The sequence below is a fragment of the Hippoglossus hippoglossus genome, chromosome 16 (assembly GCF_009819705.1).
Source record: "Hippoglossus hippoglossus isolate fHipHip1 chromosome 16, fHipHip1.pri, whole genome shotgun sequence".
NCBI classification, from domain to species: domain Eukaryota; kingdom Metazoa; phylum Chordata; class Actinopteri; order Pleuronectiformes; family Pleuronectidae; genus Hippoglossus; species Hippoglossus hippoglossus.
Window position 1 is genome coordinate 24171728 of NC_047166.1, and position 25128 is coordinate 24196855.

At 41.4% G+C, this 25128-nt stretch overlaps 2 protein-coding genes and 1 long non-coding RNA gene across 32 annotated transcripts in view; 2 read left to right on the forward strand and 1 right to left on the reverse strand.

The window, feature by feature from the left end:
• The window catches only part of snap91a (synaptosome associated protein 91a), an 85845-nt gene extending 68385 nt beyond the window's left edge, over positions 1 to 17460 (forward strand). For 11 of the 30 annotated variants that reach the window (XM_034612106.1, XM_034612105.1, XM_034612107.1 and 8 more), the window contains 15 exons: positions 267 to 497; positions 2390 to 2467; positions 4256 to 4504; positions 5730 to 5813; positions 6113 to 6181; positions 6532 to 6651; positions 9063 to 9134; positions 10786 to 11100; positions 12972 to 13148; positions 13239 to 13257; positions 13435 to 13522; positions 13918 to 14013; positions 14162 to 14296; positions 14492 to 14580; positions 15571 to 16728. In XM_034612106.1, coding sequence (XP_034467997.1) covers positions 267 to 497; positions 2390 to 2467; positions 4256 to 4504; positions 5730 to 5813; positions 6113 to 6181; positions 6532 to 6651; positions 9063 to 9134; positions 10786 to 11100; positions 12972 to 13148; positions 13239 to 13257; positions 13435 to 13522; positions 13918 to 14013; positions 14162 to 14296; positions 14492 to 14572 — 1814 coding nt within the window. In that variant the 3' untranslated portion in view covers positions 14573 to 14580; positions 15571 to 16728. Of the gene's footprint in view, positions 1 to 266; positions 498 to 2389; positions 2468 to 4255; positions 4505 to 5729; positions 5814 to 6112; positions 6182 to 6531; positions 6652 to 8987; positions 9135 to 10785; positions 11101 to 12971; positions 13149 to 13238; positions 13258 to 13434; positions 13523 to 13917; positions 14014 to 14161; positions 14297 to 14491; positions 14581 to 15570 lie in introns of those variants that run through there. The other 19 variants (XM_034612112.1, XM_034612108.1, XM_034612115.1 and 16 more) reach the window with 19 other exon arrangements.
• Positions 4511 to 5335, forward strand: LOC117777381. The gene is made up of 2 exons (XR_004616593.1): positions 4511 to 4961; positions 5047 to 5335. It is a non-coding gene; the product is annotated as an uncharacterized LOC117777381 (long non-coding RNA).
• Positions 17461 to 18132: 672 nt separating the features above from the next.
• Positions 18133 to 24547, reverse strand: prss35 (serine protease 35). The gene is made up of 2 exons (XM_034612129.1): positions 24324 to 24547; positions 18133 to 20734 (listed from the first exon to the last, which is right to left on the reverse strand). Exon 2 carries the CDS (start codon positions 20713 to 20715, stop codon positions 19444 to 19446), a length of 1272 nt encoding a protein of 423 aa, XP_034468020.1. The 5' UTR covers positions 20716 to 20734; positions 24324 to 24547; the 3' UTR covers positions 18133 to 19443.
• Positions 24548 to 25128: the final 581 nt, after the last annotated feature.

The following is a 25128-nucleotide window of genomic DNA, read 5'->3' on the forward strand; positions in this document are numbered from 1 at the left end:
TGCAGATTTTTCATTGTCCATCTGGGCTTTCTACCTAAAGTTCTCTGTTGTCTCAGTGTCAGGTTGCTTTGCATTGAAAACAAATGTAGTTATTATCTTTCGCACCCTTCCTGTTAATCTCTGACCACACACGTCTGCACTTTTTTCATTTTTTAGTCACTTTGACACTGCCATCTTCCACCTATCTTACTTTTTTATCTTGCTATTCCTCTCTTCTCTCTTGTAACGGGGTCGTGGCATTTGGATTATGGGGTAAACCTGCTTAGCAGCTCCAGCTGCCTCTGATGGAGCTTCTGAAGCTCTCCTGACCGAGGGAGAGTCTGATGCTGATGCTGATGCTGATGCTGCAGCTGCCCCTGCAGCTGTCGCACCCACAGCCACCGCCACTGCCACCGCTACCACTGCTGCCACTGCTGCTGCAGCTGCACCAGTCCCCGCCTCTCTGCCCATCTCCGCCCCTGCCACCACCTCAGCCACAGAAATCGACCTTTTCGGAGGTCAGTGTGGTTCGACGGCTGGATGTAGGCCCGTATTCATGGCATGGCTGCCTGTCTGCTCCAATCATTTTGTCATCAAGTTATTTACTGATATAAATTTGGTATATAAATGACTGGGATTTGACTATCACTTCCTAAACTTCCTAAATTCATTTGTTCTATCAGATACATTTTGTGTGTGATGTATGTTTCTGTGATATCTAAAGAATGAGGAGAATCTAACTCACATTTTTTGATGTCACATGAAGACTTAGTAACAAATATCTCAATGTATATTGTGACATTTCAACAAGCAGTTGGCACCAGAACCCCAGTTTGTGCCTCGTGCCATATATTACCATCAACATTTGAGTCACAGAGCTAAAAATCTGATTAATAAACAAAACAATTTCCACTGTTATGTATGTATTTCCACAAACCTCAAATATTCTTCTTAATATCTGGATTAAAAATGATTTTGTCAGTAAAAAGAAAAATTATGCATCGCTCATCAACATGTTGATTTTCCATCCCATGAGCTCTCAGTAGTTATTACCATATTATGACATGCATACTCAGTAATCATGGGACCACACCCATCTTTAAATTCAGCCTTCACTGAAATACACACCTGTAAAGTTTTGTGACTGCATTTGGCAGAGTTGTGATGAAACATGTCCACAGACAGACAGACACATGTCTCAAAATCCACCTCTGTGATTGTCTCTGCTACAGTAGGTGTCTCCAGAACCATACTTTTCCATAATGACTCACGCAAGCACTCACACACATGGTGACTTCAGCCACCAGTCAATTAGCTGGTTAATGTAACTGATAATACAATTCTTCATTTTGGTGTACACATTGAACAAGGAGAATTGTCATGTCCGTCTGCCATATTTGTTTGGATTAGAGGCACATATTTAAAAAACCTTTTCCTCCATGTGGTTAGTGGTAGTCCTTGATGATCCTGGAAATACCTTGAGAACAACAACAATCATAAGATCATCAGATTTATATTTTTTCATGAAATTAGATGCTTAGTGCTGTGACTCAAATGTAATGGTAATCTACCTGTTACTAATATTCTTGCCCCCTCATTTGTTTACGAGCATGCACACTAATGTGCTTGCACAAACCCTGTTTTGCACTGAGCACAGAGCAAAACGTTTATCATTTCTGGCACATCCCAAAAATACCAGGCACTGCAGAGGATTACTTGCTTTTCTCTGGGTTTGTTCGAAGCTGCACAGTTGTCACAGAAAACTAATGTGCTTAGACATTGACATGTTTTAAACATTCATAAGAGTGTTTCATTATATACATGTGCACCTCAGTAAACCCACTGCAATGTAATTAATCTATCAGTTGCTTTTTGCTTTTTTTGTTTATCACCCATGTGTCCCTAATGGCTTACCAACAGTTTCATTAATTTGCCACAATGATGAATAGCTGGATGATATTTTGGCTTTTTAATAATAACCTCAGCCCCAACATTTGTATCTGCTGAAAAGAATTTGAACTGAATTTCTTCGTCAAAGAGATACTCTTCCTTGTTCATCCCTGAACCTGACATGTTCCTTCTTGTCACAGAGCAAAATTAACTTGTGACAACCTCATTTCACACATCTGCACAAACTGTGCAGTCACTGAATGCAGCATTATGCAGCCTTCCAAAACTCATCATGTGACTAATGGTGGTACAATCTGATCAGTCGCCACAGTAACCAGGCTGCATATTTCTTGTATTCTCTGCTTTTCCCTGATGCTGACCTCTCATTTTTGTTTCCTGTCCACTCCATCTCTTTACTCATCCTATGTTCTTTACATCCATGTGTCTGTCGGTGTGTTGGCCCTGGGGGTTATGTTTTGTGTGTGTTGCGTTCCGGCTGTATTCGTCTGCAATACCCTAGATGCGTTTGCACCTTCCCCAGGAGACGGTCCTGCTGCCGTGGCCGCGGGCCCTGCTGCTGATGCTTTTGGTGGATCTGGTGGGTGACAAGACAGCTTTTTGTGCAAGTGTGTGTGTGTATGTGTGTGTGTATGTGTATGTATGTATGTATGTGTGAATGTAAAAGCTGTTGTTGCTTTTATTATATTGAAGCTGCTTCTGCATTCATAGGAGACAGTTGAACAAACGTCTACTGTTTCACCCCAAATCCTGCTGTAATGCCCCAGTCATGGACCCTCTCCTCCCTCATCTTGACTCCTCCTCTCCTTCTAATATTCACCCAGTGAATACTGCAGTAAAAAGCAGCTATTTATTACACTGTAGGAATAAATACCATTTGTTTTAATACCACTTACTCTAAATAATGATGGTGAAGTGCTAATCATCGTTGAGCCTTTTTTTCTTTTCCTTTGAAAATAACTAACTCCATTTAGTTTCTTTCTTCGACCTACTGTGCACTGCAAATCAGTGGCTGGAGCAATGCATGGAGTGACTGTGCTTTCTCACAAATTATATTCTTCAAACACTGGAAATCAAATGTATTCCTTTATATTAGATTTTGGGCGCTCTAGTTTGGGCATTTACTAGTAACTGCAGCAGTCACAGAAGCAGTGGCACTGACCGCCTGTAATAATTACACATGCTGATCTGCTTAGCTTTTCAATGACGAGAATACAGGCTCTTAGATGATCCATAACTTATCTCTGGAAAGTTTTGATTTAACACATATTAAAACTTCTGGTTAAAAAATTGAGAAGAAAGGAAAAAGTTTATACAGAAACTAGAAATCACTGCTACATTAAAATTTTCAGCAGATTTCTAACTAGCTAATGTTTATACAGTAATAAGTGATATCTCTTTTATGTTTTCCACGCCATGTAACAACGTGCTGCCTAGTAAGAACTGGATTGATTAAAGATAGGGTTGGTAATTTGTCTCTGAAACACGTTTCATCTTATTTGTTGAAATCCTCTTCATGTCCTGACAGCCATCAATAAAAAAAGCTCTCGCAGAACATTAATAAACATGACTAATCATTTAACGCGAACCAAATTAAATGATTGGCTGGCTTACCTGTCTGTCACTAACCGACCTGCCTGGCCACATCCTGCCCGTGCTCTCACTGCACATGACCGAGTCTTCACAAGCCAGACGCAGAGATGATATAGCCAGAAGTTAGCAAGCTAGTCACGGAAAAGTCGGATCGTAGCAGTTGTCAGTCATTGCACGTTTATGTGTTTTCGGGGTGTAGCTTTGACGAGAGGGCTAATGGCTAATTTTTTCAAAGTGTAGCCTGGTCTTGCTAGCTTTTCAAGGATTACCAACCCTAGCTTTAAATAGCCAGTTTCTGTTTATATCGATGTCTGGGTGAGTAATATTTAGCTTACACTAAATTTGGCTACGTTCTCACAGATGAAGACAAGTCACTGTTAGTCCTTGGGTAGTTAAGTAGAAAATAGTTTCTTAAATCGCTCTTAGTTCCATTATAGTTTTCGAGCTTTTATGTAATAACCTCTTGCATGCAAACGTGTTCTCTTAAGTTCATTTTTGTACAGTCAGTGATGAGTTAGTGAAGAATTGGTCGACACTGTCAGTTGTAGCTTGTGAAGTTAATGAGGGACCATGTGCATGGTTTATTTATTTTTAACCTGATTTGGAGCTCCAGAGGCATCTGGCCTCACAAATATGCTTTTTACCGTGTTTGCTGTTCTAACAAACCCTCAATCCCCCTCCCCTTCCCCTTCCATCCACCACCCCCTTCCCCTCTTCTCTAATCAAACCCCCGCCCCTCCCTCAACACCACCAACCCTTGCTGCTCCTCATGAAGACCCCTTTGCCACGACGGAAGGGAGTGCAGACATTGCTCCAGAGCTGGACCTGTTCGCCATGAGGCCCGCCGCCACGGGGGCCACCGCCACCACCCCTGCCGCCATCATCCCTCCCACCTCTAGTGAGGCGCCGACCATCGTCGCCCCCATCGCTGCCCCCGCTGCTCCCACCCCTTCTTCCACCACCACAACCACCACCGACACCACCACAGAGTCTGCAGCCGCCCCGACTCTAGATATCTTTGGTGGTAAAGTCCTCTCGCTCTCATTCTGCCTCTAACTGCATTGCCCTGCATTATGACACTGATGATGACAATGGTGAAGGTTTTGATGATGACTGTGTTGCTCCTGCTAGTGATGATGATGATGATGATGATGATGATGATGAATTAGTGACAATGATAACAACTTGCCCAGACCCTACATTTCAAACTTGGTTTTCTATTTTCCATGATGCTTTTTCTTCAGATACAGATCATTTAAACAAGCTAATCAAGCATCTTGACCTCCTCTGCATAACAGAAAACATTTTGATATAAAAAAATTACAGTGACGGCCATTGTGTCTGTTGCTTTCAAAGGTAATCCCTTGATTATGCACTGTACCAAAACCCGCTGTTTCTCTCCTTTTCTTATCAGAGGTGGCTCAACTTGTTTTGATTATTAACCTAATACTAACACATATGAAACCATAGAGGGAAGAAATGTATTTTCTTCTCCTGCTTGTGATCAGTGTTTTAGATAGTGACAGCTGAGAATGCTTTATTGTAGCTTATGCACTTTAGTTAAAGGGGAATATTGCATAATTTTTAAATACAGGTATACTGCAGTTTTGGTTGATCAGGTTCACTCCCGCTGACCAGAAGAGAGGTTATGGGTTATGTATATTGGTAGAAAAGTGGATGGCTATTCATGTGATTTGGAAAAGGTGGATGCAGAACTTGCCACTTGCCGCAGTCAGCAGCTAATGGATTGCCATAAAATTTGGACAGAGATTCATGGTCCCCAGAGGATGAATCTTACTCACCTCTCCTGTGGGGTCTTGAGTTGAAATAATGTCATATTTATTAGACCAAATGACATTTTTTTCAAGATATTCATGGTTTCCTGATGATGTATCCAGCTGACTTTGGGGATTCTGACTTTTCAAGTAGCTCTACAAGGCAGAGTACACAGACTTAAATCTGTGATAATCACATAACCGTAACAACTAAAGTAATTTCTGGTCACACACTCAAAATATGCTGCTGCAAAAAGAAAAAGCATTTTATTGTCCTCATGGTGACATTTTGCAATATTCCCTCTTTGAACTGTTTTATTTTGCATTGCACTGAACAGACACACAACAACTCGCCTGATTAATAATATAAATGTATGATCTTGCTGCTTTCCCTCATCTCTTCTTAACTCATCATTCTGTATGCACTGGACTAAAACTCTGAATGTCCATATGATTGTGTGTCCTTGTTCTTAGATATGTTTGATTCAATGCCTGAGCAAAGCCCCAGCACAGAATCCAAAGCTGCTACCACTCCTAGCGTAGACCTTTTTGGTGCAGGTACAGGAGCTGATATCCATTTTTCTGTGTGGAACCTCTTTCATCTCCTCTGGTTTCCATATGTCCACTTCTCTGTCATCTGTCTTTTTTTTTTCACCCCACACGTCTTGGTTTGTCCCCCATAGTGGTATGATGACTGTGCATGTACCCACTCGTTCAGTCTTGGATTGTCGTTGTGGCTGCTTTTTTATCTACGCTGTGTCTTTCTACCTGCCACGCTAATACTTTTCTTTGCTCCCCCGACCTCCACGTTTTTCTTCTTTCTCGTATTCTGCCTCTCGCTTGCTTTGGTAAATTAGACCTTCCTGCTGTCTCACGCGGGCCCTCTCCTTTGCCCGAGCTGGCTCCGGCTGGAGACATTGTAACGGGTGAGTTCAGCTGCTTTACCTTTACTGCATCACAGTCTCCCTTCCTTTTTTCGACGAAGTGTGCAGCAAGACTCCAGACCTGACTTAAGATGAAGTCTTTTGCATGGAGCTGGTGTCTGCATGCACAAGCACACCAGTCAAATACCAAATCGTGCAAACTTCAAGGATGTGGATACAATTAAAATGCAGGGATGCTTGCTTACTTCTCCTGCTTCCTCTCTGCATGCCAGGCATAATAACAGTGCATGAACAGAGCATTCTCTGCTTGGAAATAAAGCCTTCACTGACTAATGCAGGCGTTCAGATTTGAGAGTAATTGAATCCCTTCCTGCTTCTTCTTCTCTGCTTAGACTTTACATCTCCAGCTCCTGCTGCTGCTGCTCCTCCTTCTCCTGCTCCTGCTGAAGCTCATGGCTCAGAAGCCTCGACTCTGCCCAAAGCAGAGTCAGCGCCAGTTATTGACCTGCTGGGTACTGTGCTGCACTAATTCACTAACACACAAATACACAGACATATACATCATTTGAAACAACATATGCTGTTTACAATATGTATATATATATACAGTATATTTGTCCATTCTGTACATTTGTACATTTTTAACTTAATGTTTCTCTTTCTTCTTGGTGTTTTAAAAAAAAATCATCACTGAGTTGTTACAGTAAGTTCTGAGGTTATTGTTTGTAGCTTAGAGGCTGATAGAGTATAGTGATAGACTGTAGGTGTGAAACTAATTTCAGCCCTTTTTAAATAAGACTATAGACAGATCATAGATACAAAACAGAAAGTAGTTCGCACTAGACTCCAGTTACGTTCCCCAAAAAAAGTTAAAACTCTGTGTTGTATGTTGCCATTGTGTTTTCAGTTATGTTCTGCGTATGCAATGCTCAGAATTTTGCTGACTTACTGAACTAAAACACGGGATGTGAACCTTTTCTTATGGACTTGTGGACTCGCAAACATGCACTTTGTGCATGTTTGCATAGCTCAGCAATTACTGGATGGATTGTTTTGAAATATGTGATGATGAAACAGATGTTTTTTGTACTGATGTACCTTGAGTAAAGTACTAATTAGCAAATTTTAGGGTGTTAAAGGGGACATAGCATGCCCATTTTACCACAAGTTGATATGGTTCCTTGGGGTCTTAATGAAATGTCTGTAACATACTTTGGTCAAAATACCACAAGGATCATTTCAAACAGCACCCTTTTTACCCTGTATAAAACAGCCCTCCACAGAGTGACCTGTTTTGAGTGCCTGTTCCTTTAAATGCTAATGAGCCAGCTCCCCCCTCCCCCCTCATGATTTTAAATTATATAAATTACATATTTTATATGATATAAATGATCAAATATGCATCCCATACTTTGTATTCCCCTTCTGTTGTCCTGGAGTTTTAATTTTCCCAATCACATAATTAAATGTCCCCCTCTGCCCATCCACTACAAGCACACAAGCAGACAGAGAGAGAAAGAGAGGGGGGGGGGGGGGGGGGGGGGGGGGGCTATGAAGACCATCATTTACCCCGAACCCCGACATTCAACGGGTACAACAACAAGCGGAGAAAGCAGAATCGCGGGCTGACCTTATATATACAGTCTATGGGGCTGACCAGCGGAGAAATGCACGTCCCGTGTGAACAGCCAGGCGGCTGCGCGCTTGAGAACGGCGCTGCGCTGCCTCGCTGCGGCGCTTCTGCGTCCGGTGTTAACCCGGCGTAACTACTGTAACCCAGCGTACAGTAGTGCTGAACACTGCGGAAGTCTTCCACACTGCTGGCTGTGTGGCGCTGACACAAATTCCAGCTCACGCACGGGAGAGCGAGCGGTCGCGCCCGAGCAGCTGCTGCAGCCTCCCAGTCCCAACGATCCAGACAAATGCCACATGTGAGTGAATCGCAGGCTGACCAGCGGAGAAATGCTCGTCCCGTGTGAACAGCCAGGCGGCTGCGTGCTTGTGAACGGCGCTGCGCTGCCTCGCAGCCTCGCTGCCTCCGGTGTAAACCCGGCGTAACTTGTGTCGGGGGACGGGGGGGTGGGCCAAGACCATGTAGGGAGACTTCCAGTACCTTGTTACGACACAAAACCCAGGAAGCTCAATCGAGTCGCTCAAGCATGACGTTTCTGACTTAGAGGAACTATAACAAAACGCGCGAGTGTTTTTTTCCCCGAGTTTTTGGGTTGGTAGACATGCCAGATACCCACATTAACCTGTAGAAGCACTAACAAAGTGGAATTTGCATGCTATGTCCCCTTTAACTTAGGGTGAAATATACAAGGTAAATGTCTATCTAACTTTATAATATAAAATATTATATAAGTTCAATGTAAAGGGTCACATTTGTTTTCTATCATGTTGAGTTAGTGTGAATACGTTTTATGTATTTTTTTATGTAACATGTAATATATACAAATATACAGCTTGCCCAGTCTTTAAATTGAATATAATCTCGTGATTTACAGGTACAGGTACACCCTTCTACCACAAAGAGAAGTGGTATAGATAATGGATGGATGGATGGATGGATAGCACAACTGAGAAGTGTTCACACATTCCAGCTTCTCTCTTTTGATTTGTTGTCTGTGAGCTTCTGCAAAGCCAGCTAGCTCCCATTGTAAAAACTGAATTTGATGTTTGAGAACACTGGTCCCATCATAACAGTTCAGAGTTCACCTGACATATTTCCACTTATTTTCATCTCAGTTTTTAGTGTTTCTATATGACCATATTCTGGGCATGTGCATTTATCGAGGTAGTCAGGGTGATCTGTCTCCCTGTCTCCCACCTCCCTACCGGGTCTCAGTGTGTGGTCCAGGGCTGACCTCTCACCCCTTTCTGCCCTCCATGCTGCGTTGTGGATAATTGGACGGCCATGCAGACTCCTTCAGCAGCTCTGTGGAGGAGAAGCAGAGCTCTGCTCCTGGAGGGCCCGGAGACGACCTGCTGGGAGGTGAGACACCTTTTAGAGTTCCATCAAAGCATCTCATGAAAATGATGGTTAAATTACTGCAGCAAATTTGGATGAAATAATGACAGCCTTGAAGAAAGTAGCAAAGTTGGCAAACAACTGCTGGAAATGTCTTATGCTGCTAAATATTATGCAGTAAGTAATGACGGTGATGCATCAGTCAAATGGATATTGACAAAGACTTGGCACAGGACTGGTTGATTTAATTAGAAAGTTCTAAAATGGTTTTAGTCTCATTTGTGAAATGTTTCCTCCACGACATCAGAATGATGCCAAATCTTCTATCTGTCATTGGTGTATGGCCAAATGTTGATTAATATCCCAAAGGTCTCTCTGTTTTGACCTTTTTGTTTTCATCTGTTTACCTTAAAGAATATGACATTTTCAACACAAACATTGTATGCTTTCAGTATGACAAATCTGAATGTAGCGCGTCGTGGTGCGAGTCTTTGAGTCATACACTGTGTGTAGCATTAATGGCAATAAAACTATAATCACTTTTAGGCGTACATTAGCAGACCTAGACACTGTATTTTCAATGGGCTTCCCATGTAGTGCCTAAGAAGAAAAACAATGTACATTTTGCTTCTTAATTATATATAGTGATCTGTGGTGGAAGAAGAATATTTTATTGAAGAAAAAGTAAAACTACAACAGTGGGAAAATAGTAATTTGAAGTAAAACTCCTAATGAGGTAAAGTACAAATTATTATCACCAAAATGTGCTGAAAATGTCAAACCTAAAAGAGCTTGTGTTGCAGGAAAAGGTCCTTTGGGACCGACACATTTTTATTATTATCATTATTAGATTGTTAAGACTGTATTTTATCACTGCAGCTGTGTAACATGGTGAGTTTTAACTACTATTCACAGATCACAAGATAAATGTGAGAGCTAATAAGGTGATTAATGGTTTAAGAGAAAATGTCCTGTTACAGAATTATTTGTTCATTTGTCTGAATTTTCTGTACTTTCAGGATAATATGAGTTCTGTGTGCCTTGTGTGGTTATTTAACTGAATCTGAAAAGTGACAAGGGAAACAAAATGTGCAGAGCCACAACTTTTTTTCCTAATATGTCACAAGTACTTAATAATGCATTGCATGTCATAAGCTCATTCTAATCTTTTACTAGTAACTAGAAAAGTAACCAGTAGCTATGGCTGTCAAATACTGTAATAAAAATATGAACCCCCACTTGAAACTAATGAAGTAGCAGTGTAAAGTAGCATAAAATGCACTGAAGTAGAGCATAAGTACTTCAGAATTATACTTAAGTAATTAGTAATGTAGCAAATGTATTTAGTTACCAACGATCACTTATAGCAGATGTATGCTCCTTATATTTGAATATTTTTCTCATTTGTGTTCATATTTGCTTCATTATTTTATCTGGTTTGCTCTGGTTGAGTAAATTGCTTCTCTGCGGTGCTCTAAACTGCTGCTATTTGCTGCTGCAGGGTTCATCTTTCTCAAGACGCAGATCCAAAATAAAATTTTGCTTTTAAGATGCCTCATGTTCCATCTGTTGCGTCACTAATCATAGTGAATTTGTGTTGGTCATGTAGTAACGGTGACAGGGACCAGTTGTGCGTCTTTCTTACCTCATGATTCCTCTCTTTTATGTCCCTCAGGCCTGATGTCTCCCACCCTGGCCCCCACTGCTGCTCCACCTCTGGCACCCTTGGCTCCCTTGGGTTCCTTGGTTCCTTTGGCTCCTTTGGCTCCCTTGGTTCCTTTGGCTCCTTTGGCTCCCTTGGTTCCTTTGGCTCCCTTGGCTCCCTTGGCTCCCTTGGCTCCAGCTCGGGCGCAGAATGACCTCTTGGAGTCAGGCTTTGACGCCCTGGGCTCGCTGGTGTCTCCAACACGACCAGTCCGTGGAAGAGCTGCAGCAGCACCAGAATCTGCAACCAATACATCGGCGCCCTCTGGTGGCTTTGATGCTTCAAGTAAGTGAATCATAATTAGTTATGTTGGAGGAATCGTTTTCCTTCGTCTAGCTTCATTTTAATAATTTGTGTGATTTTGGTGCCTTGTTAAATATTAGAAAATGACAAAATGTCTCCTATTCACATTTGCACAGGTCTCTTGCTTGATGCTTTAATCTGCTTCATTAAAACTGTTGTATGTTAACAGTGGAGCGAGTCATCTCTTCCTGCTCACAGCTTGATTTCTGCATGAATGAGACTGACCTGATCTGCTGTTGCTGTCACTGTCCTCCTGATATGAATCTGTTGTTTCAGCAGCTTTACTCCTCAGCACTACTCCCCCCCTGCTACACTGATTTCTCTTTCTCTTTATTCTCTTGTACTCTCACAAATGCTGTGCTTTTCTCCACCTCCTAATCATTTCACGACCGCCCTCTCACAATCTTTTTTTGTTCTCCACATCTTTACTGTACTGCCTCATTTTTTTTAAATGTTCCTTTCACCCCTGTTCACACCCCCTCCTCTCTGCTGGGTCATCATTGTTTGCTTCTTCTAATCTGTAATTGGTGAGTTGAACACTGCAGTTCATTGCAGCATGTGCAGTTCGGACGGTTCTTCCCTTCGGTGTCTTCTAACCATGTTTCTATTTTGCATGTTGCAAAACGAGCCCTGTTTGACTCCTGCATGAGACAACTTACTGTTGTTTACGTTTGTACACTGCATCTTTATCTCCCTCTGTGTTTTAGAGCAGTGGCTCTTATTGTGACCACATGCCATCAAGCCCTGAGTCCGCTTGCACTAGAGTAGGTCTGAAGGTTTTCATTCCAGTCCTGAAGGGTTACAGCAACACTTTTCGATTATATAATTTTCCATGTGATCCATTAAACAGCATGACATTGTGGGTGAGGCTCTTACTCTTTGGTCAGAGATCAGAATCAAGAAAGCTAGATAATGAAAACATTATGTTTTTATAAGTCTATAATCACCTGAAACTAAGAATCATTGTTGTTCTGAGATTTCAAAAATGAAGTTGAAATATTAGCAGAATAAAGTCATAATATTAGAAGAAAAAAGTGTCATAATAATATGAGAATAAAGAAAGAATATTTAGGAGAGGAGAACCTGTGCTTGCTGGAGTTACACTCCTTCTGGATTCAAACGTTTGAATCAATCTCATTGGTTTTTTTTAAACGACAGTCGACCACCAAACATTTCCTCCTTCACAGAGGCAATTTCCTTCCAAATCTGTATGTATGATAATGGGGTGCTGATTAAGAAGGATTTTATTATTTATGAAAACTATTTTCAAATCTAACTTATATATATTTTATCTATTTATTTATTAATTCATTATATTATTTTCTTTTTTGAAGAATAGAACAGAAAGAATGTTCTGTTACTCTTGTAATAGTTTATAGTTTTAACGTTTAACATTTTTTATCAGTTTTGGAAACTATTTTATTTGCCACTGTGAAGCCTCTTTAACAATTACAATTGATATTTGCACTTCTCTCTGAGTGCAGAGATTCACAGCCAGTTGGAATGAAAACCTGCTAAATATTTGGCCTTGATGACATCTGGTTCAAAGCAGTGCTTTATTGTCGAAGCAGCCAGTGGTTAAGTTCCTGAACATGTAAAATGGCGAAGCAACGAGCCAAGAGAATGCAGTTGCTGTAGTTGTTTCCCTCTGAATGCTCAAACATATTTACAGTCCTTTGTTGTGCATGTCAGGCACAGATAACGACCAATGCTGTCACAACTGGATTGCACCCCCACCGTACTGTCTGGTCTCACACCTGTCTGCTGCCCGTGTTGTAGCAAGATTAGGGATTTGCAGGTTTGTAATCTGTGTTGTTTCTCTGATGTCCCGCCATTCCCACCCTCTCCCCAAGTGTTTGATGGATTAGGCGACTTGCTGATGCCCGCCATCACGCCCCAGAGCACCGGGGGCAGCACTGCTGGAAGCACAGCTGGAAGCATGGGAACTCCCGTCGCACCAGGAGGCATGGCGGCTGCTGCCAAAACCATTGGAGGGGATCTGGACTCGTCACTGGCCAACCTGATTGGAGGTAAACAGCAGCTTTTCATCCCTGAGCTAAGTCTTTAGAATCATTAATTCATGTCAAGTTAACTTTCTTTGATTTCTTTCTTCTCTTCAGACCTCGGAGTAAAGAAAAAGTAAGTGTGTTTAAATATGTGAATTCCGTGTATGCATGATGCTTGTGAAGGCTCAAACACATGTTCCTATGTGACAACAGCAGTCAGATTTTTTTTTAGACATTAAATTGTTTTCTTATTTAATTCCTGGAATTTGAACAAACCTCTCAGGTCTCTCCTGTGTTTAATCTCTTTCAGGGACCCACAGAGTGAGAAGAAGCTGACAGGAGGCGCCAACTGGACGCCACATGTAGCCCCCACAAGCTGGGCTACACCAGCCCCCATGGTAAGAACAATATGGACTCTCCAGCCAAGCGATCAAACTTCATTCTAGAGTAGTTTAAATTCTGCTTGCTGAGTTAAGAACTGTGTCTGCTGCCTCAGACACATATGATGTAGCTGTCAACATATGTTTGAAATGATATCAAGTCCCAAACAAATGTTGTTCATTAATGCAGAAAAGATGCAAACATGATGGGAACATCCAAACTCCCACAAGCTGTGTGAGCTGTGATTAAGGTTTTAAGAACATACCAGTTGTGCTGATGTTATGTTCTGTCTACTTATATGTTTACACTGGGGAGCAGCGAGAGATGGCATTTTAAAACCACGTCCTGTACATAGCAGAATTGACAATAAAGTTGACTTTGACTTTGACTTGACCTCTGTCTGTCTCTTAAGGCTGGGGCCACCCCTGGAGCTCCTGGAGCACCAGGAGCCGGTCCACCTAGTGGAGCCATGGTGCCACCAATGAGTGCACAGCCTTGCTTTACCATGGTGAGACTCATTTCATTCACAGTGAAATCTCTCATGTACAATACTGCATTTCAGTTCCATAATATCTAGATAATCCTAAAGGCTTATGGTGATGAATCTGTTTTGCCTTGACAAATCCCAGTCTACTGTGCTCTCCCTGTCTCACCAGCCTCCAGTAGCAGGGCCTGGAGCTCCCATGATGCAACCCATGATGGGGCAGCCAATGATGGGACAGCCCATGATGAGACCTGCCTTCACAAGTGTGGCCGGAGCTGCACCTGGAGCCGCTGCACCAGGAGCAGTGGTAACCACAAACACGCACACACATACAGTACACACACACAGAAGCCTACATTAAATCAGGCCTATTGTTTACACACACAGTAAAGCAGTTATACTTTTCTACATGATGAAAGCATTCATGATGTTGTAAACACATGGATAGCGTGGATATATTTGACATTGATTCATATCTGCTCTCCTTTTCCCTGTTTCTCAGATTTCTCCAGGACCTGCAAGCCAGAGTCCCAAAAAGCCCAAGGACCCTCTGGCAGACCTCGACCTCAAGGACTTCTTATAATGCCCCAGGTGGGATCGAGAGCTGTACATATAGTATTTACAGCACAGGAAGCACAATAACAGATTCTGAGTGACTTCCATTTGTTCACTTTGTGGTTGTCAGTACAGTACATATGTAGCTTCTACATGGCTTATGATAAATTTGATGCAGTCTCCACTGCTATGTCAGACATTTAAGGTTTTTGGTATACTACTTACATTTTAATAATCTTTATTTATATATTGCTCTTCTAGTCATGATGACAACTCAAAGTCTTCTACTGTACAATTTTTGCCATTCACCCATTCACACAGTGCATCTATGTGCAGCAATTTCTCTATGAGAATGGCACAGATATCAGGGGCAATGTTGGGGTTCAGTTTCTTACCCATGACACTTTAGAATGCAGAATTAGGAAGACTAGGATAACTACAGATAAAGAAACTTCTTTCCAATCACTAAGGATGTATTTTAGAAATCTTTTAGACTTTAGAAATCACTTCAATGTAAAATTTTAAAAATAGTCAATATTCTTTTATATAAATATGCCTTTAATTGGAGTGGAGCTTTTTCAGCATTAAAAGACTGTAAACTTTGCAAATGTTTGTCACTCCTTCATAGCTGCTCTGCTACTAAGTACAGTACCTGCGAATTGTACCAATGATCTCTATTTCCAATTTTTATTTTTTGTGTGATTTTAACATTTGAGAAATTTATGCTGAAAGCGCTTTTCTTTAGAATAACAGTGAAGAAGCATGAGCTTCATTCTAACTTGTTTCTTTCTGTTCTTACATAAAAGTAAAATAAGTCTTGCACCCAGCAAGTGGTTTCTTACCTACACACCATAGCTGTGTAAGGGACTGTTTGGAGTGTACCATTTAGTGATCATTCTGTCATTCTGTATTGTAATCAAGACAAAAATGACAGCACAGCACAGACCTTTCATTAAATTTGTTTCCAGACCCACTAGAACCACTTGACACTTACGTTGAAAATATTTTCTGTTTCCTGTCCTCCAGCTGCTTTCTTCTGTGGAGCAGGGACCTGGTGTCCGTCAACATCTCAGGATGCCAGCGATGTTCAGCTTCTCAACCTTAGAGCATCTTTTCCTTCACCCCCGCCCATCAACACCCCATCCCTCTCCTGTGTGATGTCGTAGCACAACTGTGAAAGTGAACCATAGCGGATTATATAAATAAATATGAGAGAAAAAAAATACAAGCTTGTGCTTATGTAGATGTACCAATCTTTTGTTTAAACAAAACCACACAAAACCCTGAAAAAAAAAAAGTCCACAAATGTATGTGAGAGGAAGTGTTTAGACTTCTTTCTAGTGTTGAGTTGAATGATGGATGTGCTTTAGTGTCCTAAGCTCCTCCCACCTCCCCATTTTGTCCTCGCCTCCTTCTGAAGGGGGAGGGGCACGTCTTTGTCCCACTCTGACTGGATGGGAGTGGTAAACAAAGCCCCCATAGATTTTCAGAGAAACATGTGGTGTGTTGTTTACAGAAAGGTCCTCTTCGATGTACATAAATTTCTCTGGTGAGGATTCTGTCTCTATTCTGTATGTCTGTGGAAGAGAAACATAAATGTGAATCTGACATGAAGTTGTAAGAAGTTGTGTGAGTATCCTTCTATTTCCCGTTATCATACGAAAGTATTTGGAAAACAAATATGAATACCGCTCTATGATTAATATTCTGTATATTAAGAAACGACCTCTGCAGGCTTCTGAATCTTACTGGACCAACAAGTGATCCTTTCAGTTTGTTTCTTTTTTTAAACTTGTCTCTTTTTCGTCTTTCCTGTCTTATTTATATCTTCTGTTTCTTTTAGAATAATCCTCCAGTCTAATGTTGATATTTGCTGGCACTGCTACTAAGATAAAACAAAGTGTTCAACTTGGTTCCAGAGAAAATGATGATTAATTCATGATAAAGATGGAATTAAACTGCCCTTCAATGTAACTGTACAATTGTCGATATAAGTGTCTACCTATGATATTGACACTTCTCATGTGGGTATGTCTTCTGCTTGTGTTTACATTATAACTTTTAAAGAACAAGTCAGTATATGGTTATTTTGTATCTCATAGAATATCCCATTGTCATACCAAACTCTATGTTCAGACAGTTCAAATTCAAATATGATATGATAGAAAATGTAATCACAGAAGTAAAAAGAACAGATTAAAGGTACCTGTGGATTATTTTTTTCTCAACGAACAAAAGTTAAGTTTGCATTCAAAGCTCTGTGTGTGCCACTGAGGAATAACAAATGTGTTGAGTGCATTTACTTCCTCATAAAACTTGTGGAAGTGCCTCTAGTGGTCAAAAAAGCCCCAGGGTTCCTTTAAGATCCACGTTGCACCCAGTGCTGTTGGGCCAAATGACAGTTTGGGTGTCGAAAAGTGAGATTTTACGAAAAAGGAAAAACTCTAATTTGACTGATATCTGAACATAATGTTTTTTCGAGTTGCTTCTTTGATCACTGTTGACCTTCATCCCATCAGTGTAACTCCTGTGATACTGTATGTGGCCACATGGGAGCAGTGTGTAAAGACACCCAGAGATCATCATTGAGCCATGATCTTGTTTCCCACTGATTTACAATGGACTAAATATGTTGTAGTGTTGACCTGTATTTGGACATATGTATGACCTCATGCCCCAGTCCTGTGCTGTAACCTGCTGACCTTGTTCATCATTTCACTGAACTGTGTAAGGAATTGATTGTGAGAATCTGGAGAGAATCTGAGAAAACAATGGGAGATTATTGACATTTTTCATGACTGAATTATAAAAATATGTATTTTTGTTTAGTTGTAAAATTATTTTATTTACGATGACCCTCCCCAGTGCATGTAAGCCCTTTGAGATGCAATAAATTCAATGACGGATTGAACTGCCTGTCAAGGACTTTAATTTTCTCTATATGATTGTTATGTCTTATTTAAAGATAATATAATTTGCTTTAGTTCCACCTCATCAACAGCATCTGTATATGTTTTTTTGATTAGTGTGTGTGCAATATCAACTGGGAAATCAAGTCTCAGTGACACAGGCCCATCACCGCAGGTCCTTCATTTTTGTCTTATCCTTTAGTTCCTTTTTTTTTTTTAAGGATCTCTGAGTTAGAGTCTACTTTTGACACATTATAATTTGTGTCAAAGTTATGTGGAATTATTGCAGTCTAATTGACACATAGAAAACCAGGAGTTATGTTGTATACGCTCTGAACTCCAGCAGGAGAACATTGGTTGGTTTCCGAGTGTCTGTGTGTTTGATAAATCTGCCATGTACAGTCTGGTGTACAGGCTGTAATTAAAGTAATTTGTTTTCTGGCCACTTGGGGGACATGACATTGGAGTGGAGACTGGGGCCCCCAAAAATGTCTGCACTGGGGTCCCATGATAATAATTGGGTCTTACATGTAGTGTTCAGTTGCGTGACTTGTGGTGAAACAGACAGAGGTCATATAAAGTACAGTAACCATGGCTGAGGTCTCATAGCGATTGTTACCCACAAACCAGTTATAGTAATGGAAATGATTTTTGTAATCTGGATAATCACAAACACACACAAGTATTAAGCTTAGTTTAATGGGTGGTAGTCTTCAATCTGCATCATTAATTTCAGATCAATTTCAGGTATTTGGTTTTCAAAAAGATTCTCGTATGAATTTTTGGAACATAAACTACATGAAAAATATCACATCCTGGATTGAGATTTGTTATTTTATAACAATATTACTCTTGTAATCATATTTAGCCCTTAGAATCACAGAAATCTAAACAGCTCAAATAATGTGTTTAATGGTTCAGTCCCATCTGAACGTAACCCAAATATGTAGCCTCACATTAAATACATAGTTACAGTACTAGGCTATCAAAATATATTCTGAGAAGCCCCCGCCACCCCATTCGAATAGAAAGAAACACACAAAAGTTTACAATTCCATAAATTAGCACCACGTCTTCTGGATAAGCACCGATATAATTATGTGCACAACAATGAAACCACATTTCACTGCGTTGCAAGAACAGAGAAAGTATGATGGGAGACTCACAAATCTGAAAAAAAAAAACTTCTATCCAGGATCAATAAGAACCCTTGCTCTATTTTGACAGAATAGAAAAATTGTCTCATTTAAAAAGATAGCTGTAAAAAAACTTCTACATATACACAATGCAAAACACCAGCTCATTACGTTAAATTGTTTTAATAAAATGTAATCTCAATATTTCTATATAGTTCATTTGTAAAAAAAAAAAAAAGTTAACATTTATTTTTTCCTGGGTCTTTTGTCAAAGCCAATGCATGCAAACTCCTTTACAGTGGTGGAGAACTATTGATCTCCATAAAAATCATAGGTGGAATATACGATGAATGTGACTTGGCTTCACTCACAAACAATTGAAAAAACACGCTTCCCAAACTTATATGTGAAATTGTCAAATCTTTTTTAAAAAGAGACAAAAACAAGGCAAAACTGCAGATCCAATCAACCTGTAAATACATACAATACATATTTTTCTCTGTTGTTTATTTAGCAAATAAATAAGAAAAGTTAAAGAGCCAGTTTAATTTTAGGAGTTTGCATGGGTGTGTGTGTTTGTGTGTGTGTTAGAGTGTTTGTGTGCATGTGTGTGTGTGTGTGTGTGTGTGTGTGTGTGTGTGTGTGTGTGTGTGTGTGTGTGTGTGTGTGTGTGTCAGTGGAGGAGGTGTTGTTGGGGGGCACAGGAGGTAACAGGGAGGCAGGAAGAGAAGAGGCAGTCGTTGGGCCCCTGGTTGGTAAAGGAGGTTGGGGGGGCTTAGAAAAGGTCAAATGTCTCTTAGGTAGTCTGAGGGTTTGGAGTGGGGAGGTGGTTGAGGGGGGGATCCTGTGTTGTCTTAGGCCCCCTGGCACTCACTTGAGTCCCCGTGGACCCAGTAGCAGATCTGAGCATATTTGACGGGTGTTATCCTCACTGCCACGTTGTAATCCTGTTGCATCCCGTTTCCGCTTACGTCCACCCACTGGTGACCGGAGAAAACCCCAATGATCTTCCTCGTCCACTTTTTCATGCCGGGCTCTTTCAGGCGGATGTAGACTCCAGAGCCACTGGAGCCAGGTTTGGCATCACAGTGCTGATAAAGTAAATCATTGGACTCCTCAGACACTGAGCAGAACCGGTAGACCAGGTTGCCAGGCCGGTCATCATCAAAGCCAGAGAAGTGGATCCTCCCAGCGGGGAGCTTCTTGACTGAGGGGATAACACCAAGATCCATGTACTTGACTTTTGGGGCTTTCTTCAGCTCGAGAACAGCGTAGTCATAATCTGCAGCCAGTCCATCAGACACACCTTTGAACCAGCCTTTAGGAATCTGGGTCTGCTTGACCCTGGTCCACCTGAAAGAAGGTTTCTCTGATTCTGCACTTCGCCGACTCCGGCTCTTCCTACCTTTCCCCTTCCCTTTATGATCCCCTTTCCCAACGCTCTCTTCCTTTTCTTCGACGTCTTCTTTATCTTTGTCTCCCTTTCTCCTTTTTCCCTTTCCTCGCCCTCCTTTCCCTTTGCCTCCTTTTCCTCGTCTGGACTTCTCCTTCAGAATACCAACACGTAGCTTCTGCGCTCCGTTTAGGTAATCCTTCCCATCATGAATGCAGTGGGCAGCCGTCAGTACATGTTTAGGTGACACCAGAACCCCAGAACATCCTGTGGAGAGCTTCACAGTGGTGGAGAAGGGATATTTGGTAGAGAACTGCTTATCAGAGATAGTAAAGCGGCTGTCTGTGCCGTAAACCTCCCGTTTATGGCGTGAGCCAGTTGAGGAATTTTTGGACAAGGCTGTCACCTCATTGACACCTTGCACAGAGACTGAGGTAAACGTGCGTGTACCATTTTCGTAGACCGTCTCATAGGACATGAACTGCTCCAGGTCTTGCAGAGATGGTGTAGGGAGGCGACGCTGACACTCGATCCCACAGGTCCCACTTAACTCCGGTTGTGGATGGGCTGAGAAGTTGGGGCTGCTGAGATGCACAGTACGTCTTTTTCTTACCAGAGGCACCTTCCAATGTGGCCAGGTATACTCATCATCGACTGCGTTCTCCTCAGCAGCTGCAGCCAACGTCACAGCCAGTACAACCGGTAGCAGGACACACAGGGGTATGGGGCCCATTGTTAAGTTGGGCCTGGCTCTGAAACACAAAGAACAGTGAGGAAGACTTAGGATAGCTTTTTAATATGGGTTGACGTCATAAATCACTTTGATGAGATCTTCAGCTCTTACAGATTCAGTTTTTTTTCTTTCTAACATTGCAACAAAGGAACATTTTCACCATGTGTGGCACTAGAGACAACAGTGTCAGTCAGTCGTCCACCACTTTGGTCCACACTGAAATATGTTCACACTATTACGATGGATTGCCTAGAAATGATGAATATGTATGTATAGCTATGGTCATACGTTAACCTTTATGCTAGTACCACCATTCAGTTGCAGCACCACCATGAGGTTCACATTTTGGGGTTTAATGAAAGGCCTTGATAACTTTCAAGTCCCATTCAGGATGAATTGAGATAACCTATGTTATACTTAGGATTCTTTGCCATCTTCAGGCCTAATTTTTTATTTGTCCAACATTTTAATTTAAGAATAAAGTCCTGCAAAACTAAAGAGATTCCTATTGTTTTGTTTCATGCAAATTAGCAAATATTAGCATGTTAATACAGTAACCAAGTGAATATTGTAAAGCTGTAAAATATTAGTATATTAGTATTGTCAAAGCTAGAGTATTAGCATTTACAGTAGCTTAAAGCACCAAAATACAGCTTTTCAGATCTGCTAGCATCATGGTAGACTGTTAAATGAACATTCAAATAGTTGAGTAAGATATTACCTCACCTGGTGTAATGACGTAATGTTATAATGCTGTTTTTGCCAACCTTTTTAAAAGGACACTGGTTGTGAGGAGGTCAAACTTGGATAGAGAGGTATAGGGGCATTTCATCTCACACAGGTCCTCAGTTTGAATTGAACATTGCAATTATGTGGCATGCAGTGTGGCTACTAAGATGTTCCAGTGCAGTGTAATCTCTAATTGAAATCAAGCTTCAGTGTTTGCTCCAGTGAAGCAAATAAGATATATATACTGGCACCATGGTAATGGCTCAGAATTCACATCACACCAGTTTGACACCAGTGAGGTGGGTTCATTTGGTTTGATCCACTTTTGAAGATACACTTGTTTCAGCACTGAACATATCTACTTAGTAACAGAGATGATGTTTAGAACTGTATGACAATCAAATGAATGAAACAAGAATACTCATCTTTGAGCCCTTTAAACACATAGGAAAACATTTCCCTGAATTGAGAAGGTGCTATATCCAATGTTGATGAGTGAAGAAAAGCTATACAATTCCATTTACAGCCACAGGGAGGCAGTGTAGCCCAGAATATTAGAGAGCACTTTGTGACATTCTAATTGTGGGAGGTAAAATTCCTTTCAAATGCTAAAGTTTGCAGAAAAATGATTGGATTCATTATTGAAAAGGGGGAAAAAGCCATCTACATATAACATTGTCAAGGTCTTACGACATTTTTCTAGAGTTCTGCTGTGTGGTTTCGAGGAGATTTATGGCCATTGAGTCTGTGGGCCCGGAGAAGCAGAGGATGAACCCCGATCCTCTGAATGGGCTGAGACAGTGGCTTGGAGGTTTGCCACAATGGTTAACCTTCCCTCTCAGTAATTACCATATCTGGTTTCCTGCAGCGCTCCACTCCTTGTCCATGCACAGAAATGACATCAAACATGGAGACTGTGCAGGCAGACAGGCTGCCGATTAATGCATCTACTGCTACAGAGTGTGAGGCTGCCAATAATCCTGATAATCCTACAAAAGAAAGTTACAATTTGGGTGCGTTTTAATAGACTCAGCAGACCATCACTTAACTAGAGAGTAGGAGAGCATCAATACGTCAGCGTGGCTGCGGTGATGAAGTCACGCAGGGCGATCCCAAACACAAGGAGAGAAAATCATTTGCTGTTCACTGGGGAGCAGGGGGGAAAATCCAACAGTTAATTTAAGGAGTTCATAGTAAAATAATTGTTTATTCTGGCTGTTTGTGGGGTTTAAATATATCCAGACAGGCTGACATCTGGTGGGTTATAGAGAAAAAATGTTTTTGGGGAGCATGGGGCTGCCTCAATTGGCCAGAGAGTCCACTGAGACACATTCCCTTTCAATTAGATGTTAGTGCAGCATGAAAATCAGACATCATCTGGTTGGGCAAAGCTCCCAGGAGACTCACTGCCTCGTACAGTATCACACGAGGACCATATCTGTGCTTTTTCATCTATTGTGGTGATTTAACCCAAATTCAACGTTGTAGTTGAGACGATGAAAGATTTTTCTTTTTCAATTCCAGGTTTTGTTTTGCAAGTTCGTGGCTCAGGTGATGGATAGAGCGGGTCGTCAAGGAACCAGAAGGTCAATGGTTCAATGCCAGCCCTCCAATCTCTTCAATCCCGGCTGAAATGTCCTTGGGCAAGATAATGAAGACCAAATTGTCCCTGACTGACAGTGTATGGGTCATGTGTGATAGAGAACGTGCTGCACATAGATGCATTGTATGAATGGGTGAATGGCAAAAAAACTGTATTGTAAAGCACTTTGAGAGGTCTCAGACAATTTACCATTCAGTTAGTGCCCTGCCATCCAGCTAAGTGTGCCACACAGTCTCCAATAAAACATAACAACATCTAACCAGTCCGAAACAGACGGTAATAAAATACAAGCCCACAAGAGCTGTAAAACAGTCTCTATAAATGAGAATACAAAAAAGGACCCTGAGTTTCTGCTCAGCTTCACACTCTCACCAACCAGAAATAGACGTAATACAAATCCAGAGGAGAGGCTGCAATTATTCAGCATCGAGTGGAAACTGATATGCTGCCATGATGGCTCTCGGTCGCAGAAGCCGCTAGTTTCAACTCAACTATTTTCCACTGCTGTCAGCTGAACGAGAAGCTGCATGTGCCCTCTCCATCCCTGGGTGGAGGGAGTCACAATAAGCTGCCTAACAGGGCACCCAGGAGACAAAGTGGCCAAAGGATGGCGCTATGGTGCAACTCTCCATGTCCACCACAGCAAACATGGGCATGGATATTGTCTAGTTCAATACCACGTTTATCAGAAGGGATTATTTTCATTTATTTTGACCAATTTTCACAGCTTTGAATAAACTTTGTTTCACAGGCACCGTTTAGTGAGTATTTTGAAATCCACAGACTCATCCAACAACACACACTGTTGTGCCCAGTGAAGTCGGATTTCACATTCAAATGCAAATAAATGCAAATGATCATGAAAGAAATATCCAAATCTTTCAGCTATAGAGTGAAATGAGTAAAACAAACATCTGAATGTCCACATCTGCATCAGCTTTGTGCGTGGTAAGAAGTAGGGCAATGCATATTTTAATTGCAAAACAACCATGCAAATATATCTGTATTCATGCCTTCAATAAATAACCTCAATGCAAAAGTAATATCACCCAATCCAATAATAAACACTAAAATTACAAACGATTATGTAAATAAGTAATATTGGGCACTACTAAGAAGTTTAAGTCAACTTAAATCCCCACAAAGAAAAGATGCGATATTGCAAACTGGGAGAAATCAATGAAAAACGAAAACATGAAATAAAGTACGAGGTAAGTATTTCCCCCACGGCTCCAAGAAGAAGTCGGTAATAACTGTGCGCCATGACGCGTCCTACCTGCTTGCATCCGATTGATGGATAAGTCAAGTCCGCAGTGTATTGTTTGTTTTGTTTCCCTAAGATACACACAAATATGATCCCAGTAGAAAACACAGTGCGGTGTTAGAGCATCCCAGACGTCCTGGCATCAGCAGCGCTCCCTTCTCCTCATGACTTCTTCAAAGAGGCAGAGAGAGAGAAAGTCTCAGCCGGGACGCTGCGCCCAGGCTGCACTTGATGCTGAGGAGGGAGGGAGGGAGGAGGGAGGGAGGGAGGAGGGGAGGAGGGGGGAGGAAAGAAAAGGACTGTTCTTTTTTTCCACTTGTCACAAAAGCTTCACGTTCAGGAATGGGTGGGACCAGAGAGAGAGAGAGAGAGAGAGAGAGAGAGAAAGGGAGAGAGCATGAAGTAAACGGGCCTGTCTGAGTGGACTGTGAAGGAATTAGCCAACAAAGGCTTGTGAGGGGTTTCCACTCTGAGCAATGAGAGCTTCCACATCTGCTGCACCTTTTTTCAACATGTCCACTCAAGTGTGAAAAACCAAACTCACCCAAATCCAGTTAGTAAAAAAGTAAAAAAAAAAAAGAGTGAATTCTTTTCAACGATGAACAGACATGAAGGTCCATTTAAATAAAAAAACAACCTTTTATTGTCGATATATTCTTGTTTAGATGTCAATATTCACAAGTGTGGAAGATGCATTTGCAGTTTTAGCCACTGCCACTGGGCAAATCTTTGCTAGGCCCAAGCATGCAAAATCTGGTGAAAGTAAAAGTTCTGTTTTCAATGTTTACTGAAATCAAAGTCTGAAAGGGATACTTCA